At 47.1% G+C, this 20,769-nt stretch overlaps 1 protein-coding gene across 3 annotated transcripts in view; it reads left to right on the top strand.

Moving 5' to 3' along the window:
- The window catches only part of SLC22A5 (solute carrier family 22 member 5), a 37,471-nt gene extending 18,752 nt beyond the window's left edge, over window positions 1-18,719 (top strand). The window contains exons 6-10 of one of the 3 annotated variants that reach the window (XM_080672892.1): window positions 464-564; window positions 2,411-2,625; window positions 3,534-3,716; window positions 4,696-4,831; window positions 18,312-18,719. In XM_080672892.1, the coding sequence (XP_080529018.1) occupies window positions 464-564; window positions 2,411-2,625; window positions 3,534-3,716; window positions 4,696-4,831; window positions 18,312-18,711 (1,035 nt within the window). In that variant the 3' untranslated portion in view covers window positions 18,712-18,719. Of the gene's footprint in view, window positions 1-463; window positions 565-2,410; window positions 2,626-3,533; window positions 3,717-4,695; window positions 4,832-5,190; window positions 6,819-18,311 lie in introns of those variants that run through there. The other 2 variants (XM_080672893.1, XM_080672894.1) reach the window with 2 other exon arrangements.
- The last annotated feature ends 2,050 nt before the right edge of the window (window positions 18,720-20,769 follow it).

The raw sequence follows: 20,769 nt of genomic DNA, 5'->3' as shown, positions 1-20,769 counted from the left end.
TTTTGGAAGTAGACCAGAGACTACATGGTATGAAGACTCAAAACATTAATTCTTTTAAAATAGCAGATCAATAAACTACACAGCCAGTTTCTCTCTGACCCACAGGGCAGGGATCCAGCCTTGGGAAGGAATGCTTAGAGGCCTGCCTGCCTGGAATGTGGCCACTGACTGGGGTGGTGCTGTAAGGGCGCCACCGTGGGCTTGGGCCTGCCTTGGCTGCATCCCTTCAGGGACTGGTCACTTATTTTCCCTCCTCATTCTTGATACTAATGTGGTACTGACCAGGCCAGGGGAAGCCTTGTGCTGCCCAAGATGCAGTCACTATATTTACTCGTCTTTTTAAGAAAGAAGCAAAACCCTCCCCAACTCGGAGAGGAAGATGCCAGGGTTTCAGGTATGCTGTTGGATCTCTGAATCTCCAACCTGCTCTCCCTCCTGTATTCTTGTCATTTCGTTCCTGCAGCTACAAGACCTAAGTTTCCAGAAGCCGCAGTCCCACAGCATTCTAGATCTGCTCCGAACCCGGAACATCCGAATGGTCACCATCATGTCCATAATTCTGTGGTGCGTAAGTGAGACTGTTTGAGGCTTCCACGCAACGCCTCTGCAGTGGCTGTCATGGCCTTCTCGTTGGCAAAAGTGGTTTAGTCCAAAACTGAAAGGCCATGTCATCAGAAAGTAAAAGGGATGTGTCTTGCCATCAAAGAAATGAGCATGTCACAATTCTTTTTTTTTTTTTTTACATATTTCTTTTTTTTTAAGGTATTTTATTTTAATTTTTTGTTAATCCTCACCCAAAGATATTTCTCCATTGATTTTTTTAGAGAGAGTGGAAGGGAGAGGGAGAGACAGAGAAACATCAATGTGAGAGAGACACATCAAAGGTTGCCTCTCTCACGTGCCCCAACCAGGGCCAGGGCTGGGGATCAAGTCTGCAACCAAGGTATGTGCCCTTGACTAGAACTGGACCCAGGACCCTTCAGTCCGAGGGTCAGCGCTCTATCCACTGAGCCAAACTGGCTAGGGCATGATTCTTGATGGAATCTCAGAAAAGGAAATGGAAACTGTTGTGGGGGCTTTGGGGGGAAATATGGGACCTTTGAGGATCCCTCCAGGTCCTGAGGCGAATCCTTGCTCGCGCCGGCTCCTAGTTTAGTTGTTCCTGTCCCTTGTGCTTCAGGCAGTGGCTAAGGAAGACAGGTAAAGCCTTCAGGAAGGCTCTAAGTGAAGACACCATGTTCTTTCAGTTACAGAGGCTTATGAGTACTTTCTGGGAGTCTGTGTGGAAGCAGGATCCCTCCTTCTGGGACGTTTGGAGAGTGTCCTGGAAGAGGGCCACAGCCTCGATGTCCTTACCAGTTCCTACTAACAAGGCATTTCACCAAGTGTGTCAGGAAGGGAGTTGATTTGCCGGAGAGCATTTGCTCAGCCGCAGACGCTTGGGGTTAGAGGCCACCACCTGATCCTGCTGGGTGAGGAAGGCAGACTTCACCTCAAGTCTCTACTACTACGAGTCAGCCAGTCTTTGGGCAGCCAGCCATTTTGCTCCTTAGAGATGATGAGTCACCCATTTCCAAGAAATAGCCCAGGATCCCTCAGGCCAATGCCCCGCCTGGGATCGGCCTCTGACAGTGCCAGCATTCAGTGTGTGCCATAGACTTGCCAGTCACCCCCGCTGTTCACCTGGCATACCTCCGGCTCTGGGTTTCCCAGGAACTCCTGCTCCTGCCCCTTTCCCTGGTTGTACCAGCTGTGGTTTCACCCTGCAGATGAGTCCAGTCTAACCATAAAGGTCCAGTCTGACAGAGAGAATGCCCTGGGGACAGGGACGCCAGGGTGGGGGCTGCGGCCTGTAGATGAGACCCGACATGACCCTGCCATCAGGAGCTCCCTCTCCTCCCGGAGTAGGTGGTGTTGGGTTCGCAGCTTCTGACCAGCCTCTTCCTGGCTGGTTGGCACAGGGGGTCTGCTCTGGCTCTTTCTCCAAATGCTTTACCATGATCCTATTCTTCCAGTCCTCTCCCACCCCACTTGCCGTCTGCTTCCTCTCACTCCCCAGCTCCTCTGTAGTTGCTGGGTTTGGGGAGGTTCAGAGAGTCGGGAAGTTGGCTTAGTGAGAGCTTCAGCTTAGGGTTTCTAAAGCCGACAGGCAGGTTGGAGATGGGTTTCTTTGTCTTTTCATTTTGTGTGTGTGTGTTGTTGTTTTTTTACCAAGTAAATCTGTCTCAATTGTATGTCTTTTTGCTGTTTGGGATCCTCTGAAAATATACTGGGCCAGAGACTGTGTTCAATCTGCTGCCCTCCCCTAAGGGTCGTTGTGAATTTCCTGCATCAGTTGCAGTTGGAAGGTCCTCTGTTGGAGGCCCGGGTGGATGCTGCTCCTCCAGCTTTCTTCTGCGCTCTGTTGCAGGATGACCATAGCTGTGGGCTATTTCGGGCTCTCCCTGGACACCCCTAACTTGCATGGTGACGCCTATGTGAACTGCTTCCTATCGGCAGTGGTGGAAGTCCCCGCGTACGTGCTGGCCTGGCTGCTGCTGCGGCACCTGCCCCGCCGCTATTCCATGGCCACCGCCCTCTTCCTGGGCGGCAGTGTCCTCCTCTTTGTGCAGCTGGTGCCCCCAGGTAGGGAGCGTGTGCGTCTGCGTCCGGGGTCTTCGCTGAGCCACTCAGCCTCTACCAGGCTGTCTCCCCCAATTCATGAAGGGAATAAAGTAAGGAAGACAGGTAAAACCTTCAGGAAGGCTCTAAGTGAAGACACTGCTCACCTGCATATCTGCATTCTTGGCCAAAAAATCAAGAGAAAGTGTCTCCTGAGACCTGACACTCCTCATGGCCTAGGCTTGTGTGGAGTGGGCAGAGCAGCCAGGTGGGGCTGATGGTTAGTTTTACTCTTGACTCAAGTTAGTGTGTGCACATTTGTTTTTCTCTGTAGGGAAGCATGAGACTTGGTTGGAAAGCTTTTAAGGAGGATATTCTGAGAACAGGGAAGTGTGTGGAAGGCCGCCTGCCCTCTTTTTCGGAATTCTGACTTAGGGGAGTGTCGAAGGCGGTGCCCCTAATTATTCCTTAACCTTTCCAAACAAATCTGTGCATGTGCAGACCCCCAGGTGTTTCCTGGAATCCTTATGCTTAATCCCTGGATGCCCTTGCCGAGAGGACAATGCAAACACGTGTCCTCCCAAGATTACTCACCTACTGCTTGTATCTAAAGATAAAAATTGCAATAAAAGGCTAATGAGGCAGGCAATTGAGGCTGCCTGGTTGCTATAGCTGGGCCGTCCCTTAGCCTTTCTTTCACCCCAAACGTTGTGCCGGAGTAATCCATTCATCCTCTCAGTAGTAACAATTTGGAGGGATATCTTGGCTGTAGCCCCTTATCCCACAATAGGAAGCTATAGAAACTGCCAGCCCCACAAAAAAAGGAGAAAGTATGTTTGTTTCAGACAAAAAAACAACAAAACCTGGAACTCTCAACAGCAGTGTACGTTGGGTTGGTGCCTTCTCCTACCTTCTTCTCTTTGTTTCTCCAGACTTGTATTATTTGTCCACCATCCTGGTGATGGTGGGCAAGTTTGGAGTCACTGCTGCCTTTTCCATGGTCTACGTGTACACAGCTGAGTTGTATCCCACAGTGGTCAGAAATATGGGCGTGGGAATCAGCTCCATGGCATCCCGCTTGGGCAGCATCCTATCTCCCTACTTCATTTACCTTGGTAAGTCCCGTGGGCCGAGGGCACGTGGGAGCGATGGGGCGGAAGCACTGGTGAGCTGGAATGCGAGCTGAAGACGGCTTGCTAAGGGAAAACACACAGCAAATGGGATCCATCTAATCTTGGATCTGTGCCTGGAGAAGGTTCTTGTCGAGGTGCATGTGTTGTGGAGAGGCACTGGCTTGTAGCTGAGCCTGAAATTGATGAGAAAAGTAGTGAGTTTTGTTCCTGTTTTAGCTTCCCATCAGCAAACAGAATCCCCCTATCCTAAGAAACTACAGAGTGGCTTAGGGAGCCAATATTCTTAATTGGAGAATCTCTTCTTGGAATCAGAATTTAAAAGGAACAGGGAGAGGGAAAGATGTCATTCAAGAGGGCTGATGAACTGAGAATTTGTGCGGCTCGGAGCATGTGACACAGTGGTTTAATTCTGTATGATGGTGCGCCTCCTGCCATTTTCTGTAGCAGGGCACCATTTTTCTCTTCCTCAAAATCATTTTCTCTTGGCAGCTGCTTTCCCCTGAGCATCCCTTGCTGGCACATCTTTGGGGAGGGGTGCACCCACCTTGAGAGTACCCAGAATGCTTGGTGAACATGCTCCATAGATCTGACAAGCAGAAACATCTTGCTTGGCCCGTAGGCAAATTGAATGGGTTGCAACACATCTGGAGAGGTGGAAGAGCTATTCCTGACCCTGGATGAGTATCTTGCATTCTTTGGAAACACAGCATTGGGAAATAGGAATCGTAGTCATCATGGCTCCCCTCCCCTCCCCTGCACCATGAGGCACTCCCGGACCTCTGGGCATGCCGGTGCCAACTCTGGGTTCTGAGACTTGTCTAGGTGCCAGACCCCATCCTGGAAGCTCAGACTAAGGCTGGGAGGGCAGGTGATCCCCGTTAGAGAGTCCTGAGAGCTCAAAAGATAGAGGGGACCAAGTCTAACTGCACCCTGGCTTGGGGCTCTGTCTGCTTTACCCTAGGTGCCTACGACCGCTTCCTGCCCTACATTCTCATGGGAAGTCTGACCATCCTGACAGCCATCCTCACCTTGTTCCTCCCAGAGAGCTTCGGCATCCCCCTCCCAGACACCATTGACCAGATGCTAAGAGTCAAAGGGTAAGGAGTCCTTCTTCTTCACCATATTGGCACACTGGGTCTGGGCCTGGCAGAGAGTTCCCCGGAAAGTCCTACCAGCGCCATGGACTGGTTTAGAGGGTTAGAAATGCCAAGGAGATTACATTCCATCCTCTCTGGCCTGACCCAGATCACCATGTCACCATGTCCATCTCCACAGCAACAGCAGCTCTGGGATAGTACAAAGACTAGGAGAAACCTTGCAGAATCTGCTGTACAATTTCTTTTTTTCCCTCTAGCGAGATAGCCTCAGTTCTAGGTTTGGTTTGTTTATTTGTTTTAAGAGTGGTGGACATCTTTTTAAGATTTGTTACTAACATTTGTTTTGCTTGTGTTGATAGAATAAAATACAGGCAAACTCCAAGCCACACAAGGATGTTAAAAGATGATGAAGAAAGCCCCACAGTCCTTAAAAGCACAGCCTTCTAACAACCTCTAGTGAGTGAGAAAGTGAAGAGGAAACACTGGTCTTGTCAGAAACTGTAGACGCTGAGTCCTTCAGTGACAGGGTCTTTGCTGTTCATTCTGTTGACCCTTTGTCTGACATGCTCGCGGATGGGCACCTGGGCTAAGAGGTTGCGTGTGGTCCTAGAGCGCCACCTTCCCTCCAGCAACACCGTGGCTACTGACAGACAACTTCAGAGAAGTCCTAACATGTGATGGATGGGGCACTTCCTAAGAAGTGAACTAGAACCATTGGGATTTGGAAGAATATGAGCGGCATCTGCTAAATTTACATTTTAATTTCAGACTTCTTGAAAAGGCCCCCTAATAAAACTGGAGGTCTAAATCCCACCCCCTAATCCGATTCCCTCTAATGGTGCACTTTAGAGAGAAAAAGATCATTTCAGCCTGGCTGGTGTGTTCAATGGTTAGAGCATCAGCCCACGTACCAAAGGGTCCTGGGTTCCATTCCTGGTCAAGGGCACGTACCTGGTTTGCAGATTCAATCCCCAGCCCTGGTCCGGTTACTTGAGGGAGGCAACCAGTCCATGTGTCTCTCTCACATCGATGTTTCTCCTTCTCCTTCTCTCCCTTTCACTCTCTAAAAATAAGTGGAAAAAATATCTCAGGTGAGGATTAACAAAAAGAAATCCTTTTTTAGGGAGTTTTATTTCTCACATTTTTTCAGTTACAAAGGTTATTAACTGGGATTATTGCTTCCTGAGGGCCGGAGAGCTGGGGGTGGGGAAACCTATAAGTAATTAACATGAGGGGGTCCTATAGGTAAAGAACGCAGGCAAGTGCATGGACCCTGAGCTCTTGGACCACTCAGTGTGATTACTGGGTAGACTTGTTTACATCTGATCAAAGCACTGGGCTGGTCCAGGGAATAACAAATGCATCCTTGAACCTACTATTGTTTTCATGCCATATGAACCATATGAATCAAACCTCCTAACTATTATGATATCCATGTATGGTTTGAAGGAGGTGTATCAGTGAGAAAGAGAGGTGAGCAAACTTGTCTCTTCTCTTAAAACTATAATGTGGATTTTGTTTGTGTGTTGTTATGTCTTTCTCTCCTTACGTTACTTGATCTTCAGAATAGACTTGGGAAAGACTGGTTCCTTAGTCTCTTGGTTTGTGTCCTTTTTTGTGTTTTTTTTTCAACCCAGAATCACTCTGGCAAAGGTCTGCAGGTGCCACTTGTGCAAGGCCTTCCCACTAACACTCCTGAGTGTGAAACGGATGTCATGGTGTGAGTTCCTTTTGTGATGCTGAATCACGGGGGAAATTACAAAGAAGAAAGTTCAGTCATGTTCATAGTTTTTCAGAGTTGCTCACTTCAGTCATGTGACATTGGGAGAGATTTTGTGTTCCATGTAATTGTCCTCTCTTTTCTGATTGTTACCGTGGTATTCCTGCAGCATATGCTTCAGCTGGTTAAAAAACAACATTTTTGGGAAAGCTACTGACGTGCCTTGGAAAATGAAGATGTTTTAATAAATAAAATGATTTTTTAAATAATAGCAACTCTCCACAACCTTTATTTCCACAATTTGGTGAGCCATACCACACCATCACCTGACTTTTCTGTGTCACCATGGCCGAATTCTTGCAGTGGTTTGTGGTGAGCCTCTAGGGCTAAGACTTAATCCCCGTGTGCTAGAAACCTTCCCTCTACTGACAATGCACTGAGCCAGCCTTCTTACACAGGTGTCTTAGCCTGGCTTCCCCTAAAAGCAGAGCCCGAGCCCAGCCAGGTGGCCCAGTGGTTCTGCATCAACCTATGAACCAGAAGGTCACAGTTTTGATTCCTGGTCAGAGCAAATGCCTGGGTTGCAGGCTCAATCCCCCCTGTGGGGCATGAAAGAGGCAGCCAATCAATGATTCTCATTATTGATGTTTCTTATCACTCCCTCTTCCTCTCTGAAATCAATGAAAATATATTTTAAAAAAATAATAATAAAAGCAGAGCCTGAGGCCAGTGCTCCTGTGCAGTCAGATGGTTTATTTGGGGACAAGATTCCAGGAAGCAGGAGTAAAGGATGGGCAGAGGAGAAAGGGAAGGAGCGAGAGGTTGGCCCACACCAAGGGCACCTCTCCATCCATCCAGAACATCTGAGCCTTCTGAAATCTGTCTCAAAACTGTCTGCACATAGATAAAAGGGGGGAGCATTTATATATTGGTCACGGTCCCCCATTCATCGAAAGCAGCCCCCTACACGTCAGCTCCCCACATGTCCAAGTTGCACATGCCTAAGTCCCAAGCAGGTTCTGTCCCCTGGGAAGAAAAGCAAGAGGTAACACAAGGCAGGCTCAAGGTGAGCACTGTCAGGCTGTACTACTAGTCAAAGCTGCTGTGCACTGGGGTTGGACATGGTGCGCACACACACACACACACACACACACACACGTGTCACAGGGCAATCTGTGATAGAACATGTAGGTAGCTCCAGTGTGGGATAGATAACTAAAAAGGCATGATGCATAACAAAACAACTCAGGTGGGATGGAAGGAAGCTCGTCTTCCCAAACACTGTTGGCTCCTCCACTCTCCTCAGACCTGGTCCTGTGCTGGGTTCCTGATTAACTGACTACACGGTGGCTCCAGAATATGAATTATGGTCCTGCCTGCCCTTTCTCCTGTTGCATGAGTGAAGAGTTTCTGAGTTTTCTTTCTTATTTTCAGTGTCACTGATTCCAGTTATTTGTGGCCCTCTGGGAGCAAAAATCATACTTACTGAAAGGTTCAAGGCGGTGGTGTGCAGGCAGGCTAAATAGCAATCCTAGACGGTGAATAAAGAAAAACTGAATTTATTTAAAGAAAAGGGGATGGGGATGTCCAAAGGGAAGGGCTGCATAGCACCAAGCCAAAGAGTACTGGGTCAGTGATGGCAGCCGCTAAGAGCTGGAGTCTGGTCCTTATATGCAGCCACTGGCCGGAAGCTTTTGTCGTCAGTGGGATTTGGGGGCTTGGTTGGTGGGCTTGGGCATTGGGCTTGGGTCAACAGGAATGTGGGTGTGCGATTGGGTGCTTCTTGGCAGTTTTAGTTCCTTATATGGTTTGATTCCTGGTGTCTAGCATTTCCTGTCCAACAAGTCTTCCTGGTCTTTGTTCTCCTATGCCGGGAAGCAGACAAAATGGCTGTTAAGAATTATATTGCCTGAGAAACCAAGATGGTGGCATAGGTAAACACCTAAACTGCTGCCTTGCACAATAATTTCAAAACTACAACTAAAAGACAAAACGTCTATCACCCAGAACCACGGGAAAGCAGGCTGAGTGGAAGTTCTACAACTAGAAGGAAATTGAAAAGAGCATTGAGATGTGCACAAGCGCTGAAAAGCTGAGAGGTGTGCCCAGCAATCATTGTTTACTGCGCTGGGGCGTGGGACGCGGGGACATGGAAACGCAGAAACGCAGAGACGGCTGCCTGGCAGCCATAGCTGTTTGCCACGCCCTAGCCTAGTGACTCCCTGAGACCCCTCCCCGCACAATCTACAAACCCACCCAAGCTCCACACAGCAGCTTTTGCATATAAATAGCCTGCTCTATCGCAGCTTAACCTAACAAACTGCAGCTCTGGTCAGACAGCTCCAAAACCTCCAAACACCAAGCAAAGAGGAGAAAACTGTAGTTCTTGCTGTAGCTTCTGCTGGGTGGCCTCAGACAGTAGCTGACCTGCACCCCACTGGAGATCCAGAAGCTAGTGTATCTAGTGGTCAGTGTGAGACGACACCAGATTTCAACTACTCACATCCATAAGTGACACATTCAAGAGGCAGACTCAGTGAGCACCAAAGCCCCACTGAAGCAAGTCCTGCCCCATAAGTGTGTCTCCAGCACAGTAGTTCTTCCATTATAGACACAGCCGGTCCTCATGGCCAATTGGCCTGGAGGTCAATTCCTCCCAGTGACACCAACAATAATCAAGACTTAACTACAACAAGGCTGTACACACAGTCCACAAAGGGGTGCACCAAGAGTGTCCACCTCAGGTAACTGGGGAGGCTGAGCCACTGGGCCATATAGGACACCTAGCACACAAAGCCACCCTACCAACTCAGGGAGGCAACAAAAATGCGGAGACAAAGAAACAGATCACAAACGAAAGAAATGGAGGAAAACAAACGACTGGATATAGAGTTCAAAACCACCAATATAAGGTTTTTCAAGAATTTCCTAGAAAAGGCCGATAAATTTAACGAGACCCTCGAGGATATGAAAAAGGACCAACTAGAAATTAAACATACACTGACTGAAATAAAAAATATTATACAGAGACCCAACAGCAGACTAGAGGAAAGCAAGAATCAAGTCAAAGATTTGAAATACAAAGAAGCAAAAAACACTCAATCGGGAAAGCAAAAAGAAAAAAGAATCCAAAAATTTGAAGACAGTGTAAGAGGCCTCTGGAACAACTTCAAGCATACCAACATCCGAATTATGGGGGTGCCAGAAGAAGAGAGAGAGCAAGATACTGAAAACCTATTTGAAGAAATAATGACAGAAAACTTCCCCCACCTGGTGAAAGAAATAGACTTACAACTCCAGGAAGTGCACAGAACCCCAAACAAAAGGAATCCAAAGAGGACCACACCAAGACACATCATAATTAAAATGCCAAGGGCAAAAGACAAAGAGAGAATATTAAAAGCAGCAAGAGAAAAACAGTTAATTACCTACAAGGCAGCACCCATACGATTGTCAGCTGATTTCTCAACAGAAACTATGCAGGCTAGACGGGAGTGGCAAGAAATATTCAAAGTGATGAATAGCAAGAACCTACAACCAAGATTACTCTACCCAGCAAAGTTATCATTCAGAATTGAAGGTCAGATAAAGAGCTTCACAAATAAGAAAAAGCTAAAGGAGGTCATCAACACCAAACCAGTATTATATGAAATGCTGAAAGGTATTCTTTAAGAAGAGGAAGAAGAAGAAAAAAGTAAAGATAAAAATTATGAACAACAAATACATATCTATCAACAAGTGAATCTAAAAATCAAGTTAATAAAAAATCTGAGGAACAGAATAAACTGGTGAATATAATAGAATCAGGGGCATAGAATGGGAGTGGATTGATAATTCTCAGGGGGAAAGGGGTGTGGGGGTATGGGAAGAGACTGGACAAAAATCGTACACCTATGGATGAGGACAGTGGCGGGGAGGTAAGGGCAGAGGGTGGGGTGGGAACCGGGTGGAGGGGAGCTGTGGGGGGAAAAAGGAGAAACAATTGTAATAATCTGAACAATAAAGATGTATTAAATTAAAAAAAAAGAATTATATTGCCTTGTAAGCCTGACCAATTACCTGAATGCTCAGAGCTCTTACCATGGGAACAATAGCCCAAGTCACTACCCCCTGGGCAGAGGCAAGTGTCAGGAAATCCAAGGCCTTTGTCCTGACCTCCTGGGCTCTTGTGTGGGGTTTTTCCTATCAGAGCCATGGCTTTGGGATGACTGAGCAAGTTATCCTGATCAGGGATCTCCTCTCAGGAAGAGAGGTGTGCACAACCTATAATCACAGGAACGGTTGGTGAGTAATGTGCTCAGTTAATACCTGTAAGAATTAGAAGCCAGGATACCCACAGAATAATAAGGATAAAGCAAAGGAGGTGGAGGAACAGATTTAAAAAATAAATGTGTAAAGAAGGGTTTACCCATAATCTTTTCCTATTGTTAGGAACTAGTTTCTGTCTCCATCAGAGCTCCCTGAACACTCTCATGAATTCCAGAAGGGCTATGTTTGCCAAAGAGAATTATCCTGCTTAACACCTCGTCTAAGTGATGGTGAATGAGTTGGGCAGGGGGCCCTGATATTAGGTGGTAAGCAGCACAACTAATCTTTCCCTGGGTGTTTCACTCAATTCCTTTTCCTAAAGTGCTTTTAGACTCTAAGATACCAAGAGTCTATGCAATCCATACAGCTTAGCAATATCTTAAGTTGTATGCCATTGCTACAGCAAAAAGCACTTTGGAAAATACACCTGTTTTTTCATTTGATCTTCATAAAACTCCAATGACATTGATAGAGGATGCCCAGGATGACTGAATCAGAGGTTTTGTTAGGGGCAGACATAGACTATTAGGGACTAGCTATTAGTTATAAAAAATATTAATCATGCTCTGTTAACTGTGATTGTTTTGTTCTGATTAAAGAAAGCACATTCTAACCTTGCTGGAAGTTGTACCACTCCCCCCCCCCCACCCCACCCCACCCCAACCCACACACACCGGGGGAGTCAATCTTGGAATGTGGTCCATTATCTTGGAAAGATTAACAACCTTGTTGTCCAAACAATGGAGTCCCCCCATCCCCCAAGCCCACATTGCCTGTAATCTAACCATTATAACCATTTTTATTCCTTTTGCCTACTTCCCCATGTAATCTTTGTCCTTCTACGCAATATAGCAGCTGGTTTATGGCAGAGCAGACTTTCCTGGATGACCTGCTTCTCTCCCATGCTGCTGGCATTATTGGAATAAATGCTCATACATAATTCAACCCTGTTTCTGTTTAATTGGCTCTGTAGTGACAGGCAGCCCGGACCCATTTGTTGTCGGTGTTATTCACATCCCTCCTAATAAGAGAAACACACACAAAAACTCTAGCGAGGTATCATTTTTACCTTTGCATTCTCCTCTCTGTATAAATGCAAAGGAAAATGTATATAATAATATTTTTCTAATATTAATAGTAATAATTTTTAGATGGTAAGATTTGGGAGAGCTTTACAGCATATATTGTACTTTCTATATTGTTTGAATTCCATATAATGAGAATGCTTAAGTTTTGTAGTGGTTTTTTTAATTAAAAAAATAAAACTGGGAGTAAATATGCAAGATAAAGACAAGGATAAATTCGTTTCTTCTGTGTACTTTTCACTGTTTTCAAAAACTCCTCCAATCCCTCCCCAAAACTTCACATAGTTTTATTTTTGTTAATCCTCACCCATGAATATTTTTTCCACTGATTTCTAAAGAGTGGAAGGGAGCTGAGGGAGGAAGGGAGGGAAGGAGAGAGACTGAAACATCAATATGAGAGAGACACACAGATTGGTTTACTCCTGCACAAGCCCTGACCAGAGCCAGGGATCAAACCTGCATCCCAGGTGCCTGGCCTTGACTGGGAATGGAACTCGAGACCCTTCGGTGAGAGGGCTAGCGCTGTAACCACTGAGACACGTGGGCCAGGGCTTCACATATTTTTTATGTAGTTCATTCAGCTCCTGATATAACACACTTCCAGTTTTAGGTGTCCTCTGGGGAGCACTTGGCTTTCATTAGCTTCCATTCTCCTTGATTCCGCTGCCTCCATCCATACATTGCCCTCCTTTGTCTCTGATTACCCCAATTCTACCCATGTTCAAGGTTCACCTCAAGCACATGCTCTTCCTGGGAGGCACTGTGACTTATTGGCAAAGTGCCCACACCGGGAGCAGATATGTGGTCCACTGACTAGCTCAAAAAGCTGGGCAAATCACAAACTTTCCTCACATGTAAAATAGAGGAACTACCTCACTGGGTTTTTATAAGGATTACTAGAAGCCTGGTGCACAAAATTCGTGCACTGGTGGGGGAGGGGGTTCCTCAGCCCGGCCTGCGCCCTCTCACAGTCCAGAACCCCCCTGCTCGTTGCTCCTTACTGCTCAGCTCGCTGCTCCTTAGCGCACTGCTGCAGAGGCAGGACAGGCTCCTGCCACTGGCCCTGCGCTCACGAGATGTTTGCCCAGCTTCTGGCTGAGCAGCACTCCCCCTGTGGGAGCGCACTGACCACCAGGGGGCAGCTCCTGTGTTGAGTGCCCCCTGGTAGTGCGCATAATAGCGACCAGTTGTTCTAGTCCAGGGGTGGGCAAACTTTTTGACTCGAGGGCCACAATGGGTTCTTAAACTGGACCGGAGGGCCGGAACAAAACCATGGATGGAGTGTTTGTGTGAACTAATATAAATTCAAAGTAAAGGAGCGGAGGGGAGAGCAAGAGAACCCTCCGCTCTTTCGGCTCCGCTGGCCGGATAGAACAGCCGAATGGGCTGGATCCAGCCCGCGGGCCGTAGTTTGCCCACGGCTGTCTGCTGTAACTGTCGCTTAGGCCAGTGGTCGGCAAACTGCGGCTCGCGAGCCGCGGTTTGCTGCTCTGTTGACTAATGAGTTTGCCGACCACTGACCTAGACTCTCAATTCCAATAATTACAGGCTGTTGTTGTTCCTTGTGATTAAGCACCTATCCCAGTGGTCGGCAAACTCATTAGTCAACAGAGCGGCAAACCGCGGCGCCAACCACTGGCTTAGGCTTTTATTATATAGATAGATATTAGATCATGCATGTAAAGTGCTTAGCAGTACTAAATTTGTATTAACCATAATAATATTGCTATTCCTCCTGACTTCTCTAATGTAATTATTGACTATACAAATAATTAGTCCTTATCATGGTCTGTTTGGTTCCAGAAGGAAATTATAACTGCCATTGGGAGAAAGCACAGGGTTCCTATCCCTAAGGCACTTAAGTAGTACATTCATTTTACATTTGGTTGTCTGTTTTTAAAATTTTAACAAATATGTTTACTCATTCATCCTTCAGTGAGACAGAGCCCTCAGGACAACATACCTCCTGATGCCCACACCTACTCCTTTCTTTTTCTAGTCCAAGGAAACTAATGGTTTCTGGGCTTCCTGACCACCTACTAACAAAACATGTAAACTCACCTTTGCCGTGAGATGGGTGCGGGTTGTCTGGGGTCTGCGATTAGTGAAGGAAATGTTTGACCTACGAGAGAGCTCGGAGTTCAAATATCAGGTAGCAGTTAGGACTTTGTTCAATCCGCTGCACTAGGCTGAACCAATGTTGGACCCGAACAGCTCTGCTCTCTCCCGGAGGATTCGCTCAGACAGGCTGCTCGTGATTGCAATCTCCGTGACAGGGTCGGCCCATGCCACCCAGCTCTCCAAGGGCATCTTGGAGTCAGGGAGACAGACGTCAGAGCAAGAGTGCCTTTTGGAGTACTAGCTTGTTTTTCTCAGGGACTAACAGAAATTTCCATTGGTGTTGCCAAATATGTAATTGCTTTTCTTCAGGAACATTTATTAAAAAACTACTCCTTTTTCCCAGAAAACCAGAGCCCCCAAAGCACAATGATTTACCTTTGGTTGTTCAAGAACAATTGCTCACTCCCTTTCTATTTTTTGACTTTTGCCTCCTCCTCAAGGAAGTTAAAGGATACTTTTGCTACTGGTAAGTCATATTTTTCTAGAGGCAAATAGTTCTAGTATCGAGTTCTAAACTGAAGTTGGGAAATGATCTATGCAACAAGCATTTCCCAAAGATCAGACACTAGCTCACACTGAAGACAGAGTTGGTAGTTTCATAGCAAAGTACAAACATATATATGACTGGGAACGTGGATATGGAGGTTCCCTGCCCACCTGAAGCATCACCGGAAACGTGCAGTATCGAAACGCTCCAAAACTTGGGTCTTTTCCAATGTTCTCCAGCTCAATAAAGGGCATCCTTGTTACTTTGGGTCCTCCTAGAGCAGTTCTGAGAAAGTGTTGGCCATATTGATGGGACCAGCAGGGTAGAGACTGCCTGTTAGAGGAGTCCCACCTTGGGCAGAAATGACCTGGCTCCAATACCCCCATTGTGCTCATTCATTGGCTGGGAGCAGCCAGAACATGTGGCCTTGTGTGAACACTGCAGCGGATGGGAAGACACAGCTTCTGGCGGCTAACTATATTTTTTGTAGAAGGCTCTCTTGAACAGAGATCTGAGTACCTACATGGCTCCCACAACTATTCATTCATTCAGTTATGCAACTTGGGAGTCATGCTTGCTATCTCCTTCTCCCTTATCTCTGAGTCTCAATCCATCACTGAGTTTCTGATCATCTTACCGTCTAAATCTCAATCTCTCATCTGTCTGTTTCTCTTCATCTCTTCCACCACTACCACCATCATCTTGCTCCTAACAGGTGACTGCATTTCAATCCATTCGCCACACAGCAGACAGAGCAGTCTTTTCAAAACACAAATCAGATGATATAACATTACTGCTCATAAAGACCTAAGTCCTTAGTACGACCATCAAGACCCTACCTGATGTAGCTTTTACCTTACTCTACAGCAGTGGTTCTCAACCTTTCTGATGCCGCGACCCTTTAATACAGTTCCTCATGTTGTGGTGACCCCCAACCATAAAATTATTTTCGTTGCTACTTCATAACTGTAATTTTGCTACTGTTAATGAATCGTAATGTAAATATCTGTTTTCTGATGGTCTTAGGTGACCCTGCTAGCTGTTCTCAACCTGTGGGTCACCACCCACAGGTTGAGAACCGCTGCTGTAGAGCCTAAGACCATAGGAAAACACAGATATTTACATTACGATTCATAACAGTAGCAAAATTACAGTTATGAAGTAGCAACGAAAATAATTTTATGGTTGGGGGTCACCACAACATGAGGAACTGTATTAAAGGGTCGTGGCATCAGAAAGGTTGAGAACCACTGCTCTACAGCCTCCTGTGGACTCTCTCTGCTCCATTTAACCTTTGGGCATCAGATAGAAGATAATGGTTCTAATCCAGCCTGCTTCCAGTTCCCCAAATGTTCTGGGTTCTTTCCTGCCTGGGACTTTTGCACATGCTGTTCCCCTCCCACCACCACTACCACCATTTATCCCTTCTCCAGCCCCATACCCATTTACCCAGTTAATTAATCCTCATTCTTTTGCTCCCAATTCAAGCAGCACTTCTTCAAGGAAGACTTTTCTGACCCCCAGACAAGTTCAAATCCTTTGTTCTTCCCTCTGAGAATCAAACCCACTTTGTAGCATCTAGGATAGTTTTCTATATTTGACTAATTATGTGACTGTCTGGCTACCTCACTAAGGTGTGTTTCCTGAGGGCAGAGACCATGTCTATTTTTGCTCATTATTGAATCATAGCAGTGGCTAATCATAGAGAGTGGCTGCATTTTGTAGTTGTCACAAAACATTGGTTGAATAAATGAAGTATGTAAAAGGGTTATTTGACTTTTTTCCCCTTTTTATTTGAATCACACACCAGGTGTTTTCTAATCAGCAAATTCTATCTTTCTTTGCATTTATATTGTTCTCCAGCTGTATTGCCTGATCACCTCTTCTTGCTCCCCACCCCCCAATGTCTTTGAAGGCTGGCCTTGGCCTTGGAATTTTGGTCTTCATTAATGACCATTGCAGCCTGGATAAAGTGCTTGTTCCATAACTTGCTATTTGCACAAGATTTTACTCTAGAGTTAGAAGGTGAGGGGTGGTAGGAAGGAAAAGAAAGTGAATTCCCCCCTAAGCATTGGGGTACAAAGTTGCTCTTTGAAAGTTAAATTATATATCAAGTCAATCAGAGCAAAGATATACAAACAAAACGCTTCCATAAAGAGGACTAAGGACTCCAGGAGTCTAACCGTACTGTTACACTTGATAAGGCCTTGCTCTATCTAAAATAAGAAATGTGTCCACCTGAGGAGGGGCCGCCCACGAGCATAATAAAGACAGGAGACAACGCAGATGGAGTGCCCAGTGGGCATCATCCCGAGCAGAAGGGCAGCCAGGCAGCGGGGATGGGTGAGCAGTCATCCCAGCAGGCTGTGTGGCCTTTAGTGTGGAGGCAAACGCACCAGGCTGCCCAGGCCTGATAGCATTAAGCATTTAAGTCAGATTCTGACTCTTCTGATTCTGATTTCAAGTTTGCCAAGCTACCTTCTTACAATTGGGCTACAAAGTGCACAGTCACAAGTAAAGAGAGCACTCACCAGGCCACATCAAGAGTCCAATGTTCCTGAGAGTTTTGCTTCTAACAGGAATGAGTCAGCTCCAGATTTTGGAATCAGATGCCTTTATTTGAATCCCGACACTATCACTTAAATACACACTAACTGGGAATTTCCTTCAACTTTTCCCTCCACCATCAGAATACACCATGTAATTATAGGGGGAGTTAAATAAAGCAGTGTATGCAATGCACCTCACATAGAGGCTGGCAAACAGGTGAAATCAGTAAGTTGGCATTCTAATTTTATATAATATTGACTTTTAATCAAAGCTGGAACACTAAAAAGATGAAAAATTATATTTATATATATAGATATTATTGATTTCAGAGAGGAAAGGAGAGATAAAAAAAATCAATGATGAGAATGATTTATCAGCTGCCTCCTGCATGCCCCCTACTGAGGATCGAGCCCACAACTCTGGTGGCTGGGCAAAAAAAAAAAAGATGAAAAAAAATTTTTTAATATATTTTATTGATTTCAGAGAGGAAGGGAGAGGGACAGAGAGAAACATTGATCGGCTGCCTCCTGCACACCCCCTACTGGGGATCAAGCCGGCAACCCGGGCATGTGCCCCTGACCAGAATTGAACCTGAGACCCTTCAGTCCGCAGGCCGACACTCTATCCACTGAGCCAAAACAGCTAGGGCAAAGATAAAAATTTTGATCCCACAAGGCTAAGGACCAAATCTGAACCTCGGGAAATCACCAAGGTGATCGACTCCAGACTACCCCTCACATCCTCCTACCTCTGCTCACTTGAGCAACATCTATAACAGGTAACCAGGATTTTGGCTTCATCTTCTTGAGTCTCAACCTCTCTTTTCCTGTTCCTCATCTCCCAGACATACTTTTTATGCAGAAGTAGATTTAGCTCTATTTTGCTCTCCTGAAGTCAAGAATAATTGTTGTATAACAGGGAAGAAGCTCCAAGCCTTGTCCAGATTTTTTTTCTTTCTTTTTACTTCATACTACAGAGCAAAAGCATCTTCTTCTAGAGTGGAAACATGGGCTTCTGTTTTTCTAAGGCCAGCAGTTGGCCTTCCCCACCTCCCCGCCTGCTCTTGAGGAAAATCCTGCAAGGATGCTGGAAAACCACAATGTCAGCCGCAGATCAAAGCCGCCATCATGCAGGGAACGTACAGGAATTACAAACAGGCAAACCAAAGTGATTCTGGCAGACTAAGCACTTTTCGTTCTTCTGTTGCAGGTATCAGATTGCTCTACGACAAACACGAACAAACACACACAGGCAAATAGTGTTTGGAGTATGGAGTCTTGTCAACGTTTTCCAAGTGGAAATACTTACAAAAGCATTTTCAGATCTCAAAGGTGGGTGCTGGATAGAGCTGCCGGGACGTCCTCTGACTTTGGAGCAGGGCTCTATGCTAATAAAAACCTGGCCCAGCCGAAACCAGTTTGGCTCAGTGGATAGAGCGTCGGCCTGCGGACTGAAAGGTCCTGGGTTCGATTCCGGTCAAGGGCATGTACCTTGGTTGCGGGCACATCCTCAGTGGGGGGTGTGCAGGAGGCAGCTGATCGATGTTTCTCTCTCATCGATGTTTCTGGCTCTCTGTCCCTCTCCCTTCCTCTCTGTGAAATACCAATAAAATATATTAAAAAAAAAAAAAAAAAAAAAAAACCTGGCCCAGTGGCATCATCACAGGGTCTGATTGTCAGGCTAAGTGCCAGGTGCCTTCTATACAGGCTGCAGTGCCCTCAGTCCTTCCTAGTCAACATAACACAGTCCAAACTTTGAAGAAAACTTTCTTTCCTATTATCACAGAGACCTCCAATTTATCAGACCATTAGAATATGTCCATCAAGCACCCAGAAAATCAATGACTGGGTCACTGCCCTCAAAGAACCCACCTAGAGCCTAAGACAGGGGTGGGCAAACTTTTTGACTCAAGGGCCACAATGGGTTCTTAAACTGGACCGGAGGGCCGGAACAAAAGCATGGATGGAGTGTTTGTGTGAACTAATATAAATTCAAAGTAAAGGAGCGGAGGGGAGAGCAAGAGAACCGGATAGAACAGCCGGATCCGGCCTGCGGGCCGTAGTTTGCCCAAGGCTGGCCTAAGATAAAATACCAAGTATTTTCTCCATTATATGGTTCATTAAATTCCTATAACTTAGTGGTGTTGTAGGAGGTGGGAAGGGCACCAGGTGTCTGATGGGTGGGGTCAGACCAAACCTGGGTTCAGCAACCTCGGTACTTGGGTTCTGGCTAGGGAAGAATTCAGAGCAAGACCCAAACTGTAAGAGAAGATGTATTGGGTACATTACAGAGGTAGAAAAGGTAATTCCTAGAAGAAATGACCTTAGGAAACAAATTATGCAGGTAAAGGAAAGGCCCTTGGAATTTGGGTGTGAGGAAGCTAATGGTAACAAGCCTGGGCCAGAGGAGGGGGAGGGGGAAGGAGAGGAGGAGGAGAAAGAGAGGGAAGGAAAGGGAAGGGAAGGGGAGGGGAGGTAAGGGCAGGGGGAGTGCTCCCCAGAGGGGAGAGCAGCACTGGGTCCTCCTTCCTAAGCCTTTTAAGGCTGGAGATTTCAGGGGCAGTACCAGGGAAAGATCTTAATAGAATATTCAGTAGCTTTCCAGGTGTGTCCATTCAAGGTTCTGGTCTCCACTGTTTGATTGGCTGGGGGCGGGCGGGAGGGGGGGGGGTCATTCTGTTGCTTATCTGGGCCCGGAGCTGAAATACAACTTGAGGGCTAGATGTTATCTCTAGGGAGGAAAGCACTGGGGGTCCAAATCTCATGACCAGTGATATGCTAAGGGAGGAAGTCACCTAGGCTCCCCACCCCCCTTACAATTGCCCTTTGCTAGACACCTGGGGCTGCCCACCAGGTGACCTTCTGTACCTGGCCCTTCGCCCCTGCTCTGCTCAAGTCTGTCTTACTGCCTACAATTGTGGTAGGAATAGTTAACATTTCTGAAATCACAGAGCCAGTAAGTGACAGAGCCAAGAGGTTGAACCCTGGAGTCTCTAAACTTCGGGTATTGATGGGCACCATTAAGACCAGGGGGTCCAAACCTTAAGCTTGCTGTTCCAGTTTTTCTTGTCAAAGGAGGGGTCCCCCATTTCACCCACACCATTGACTTATTTCTCCGCTGACCCAGGAGGAAGAGCCTGGTACTCGTGCCAGGACCAGGCTGTTACAAGTGATGGTGCACCAGTTTGGCAGAGGGACCAGGGCGCATGCCCGTGCGAGGGAGCAGGCTGCTCAGCGCCTCGAACCTGGATCCCTCCGAGGCTGGCTCTCAGCTGCCAGGCCAGAGCCCACCCTCTCAGGCCAGAAACCCACGAGGGGCGCCAGCAGCCAGGGCCCGCACGGCCGCCGCCGACCACGAGGCCCAGGAGGCGCTGAGTGAAGGGAAGCGGCTCTGACGGACCGAAGCGCGCGGGCCCCTCCGCTGGCTGCCGGGCTGCCCGCCTCCTGCCCGGCCCCGGCCCCTCGGCGCGCGGGGCTCCAGCCCGAAGGCAGCCCGGCGGGCCGCGCGCAGCCCCGAGGCCGCCGCCTCTGGCTCGGGGCCCGCGCTCGGCGCTCACCGCGCGCTCGGGCCGGGCCCGCCTCTCGGCGGTTTTCGCTTTCGTTTTCCTGCCGATATAGTTGAGGAAAATGAAAGCGGCCGTGGTCTGAGCTGGCGCGGCTGCCACCGG

Source organism: Plecotus auritus (assembly GCF_963455305.1).
Source record: "Plecotus auritus genome assembly, chromosome: 6".
In the NCBI taxonomy this organism is placed as follows: Eukaryota; Metazoa; Chordata; class Mammalia; order Chiroptera; family Vespertilionidae; genus Plecotus; species Plecotus auritus.
Note: the sequence above shows the minus strand (reverse complement) of the source record. Positions and strands in the feature narration are given on the sequence as shown.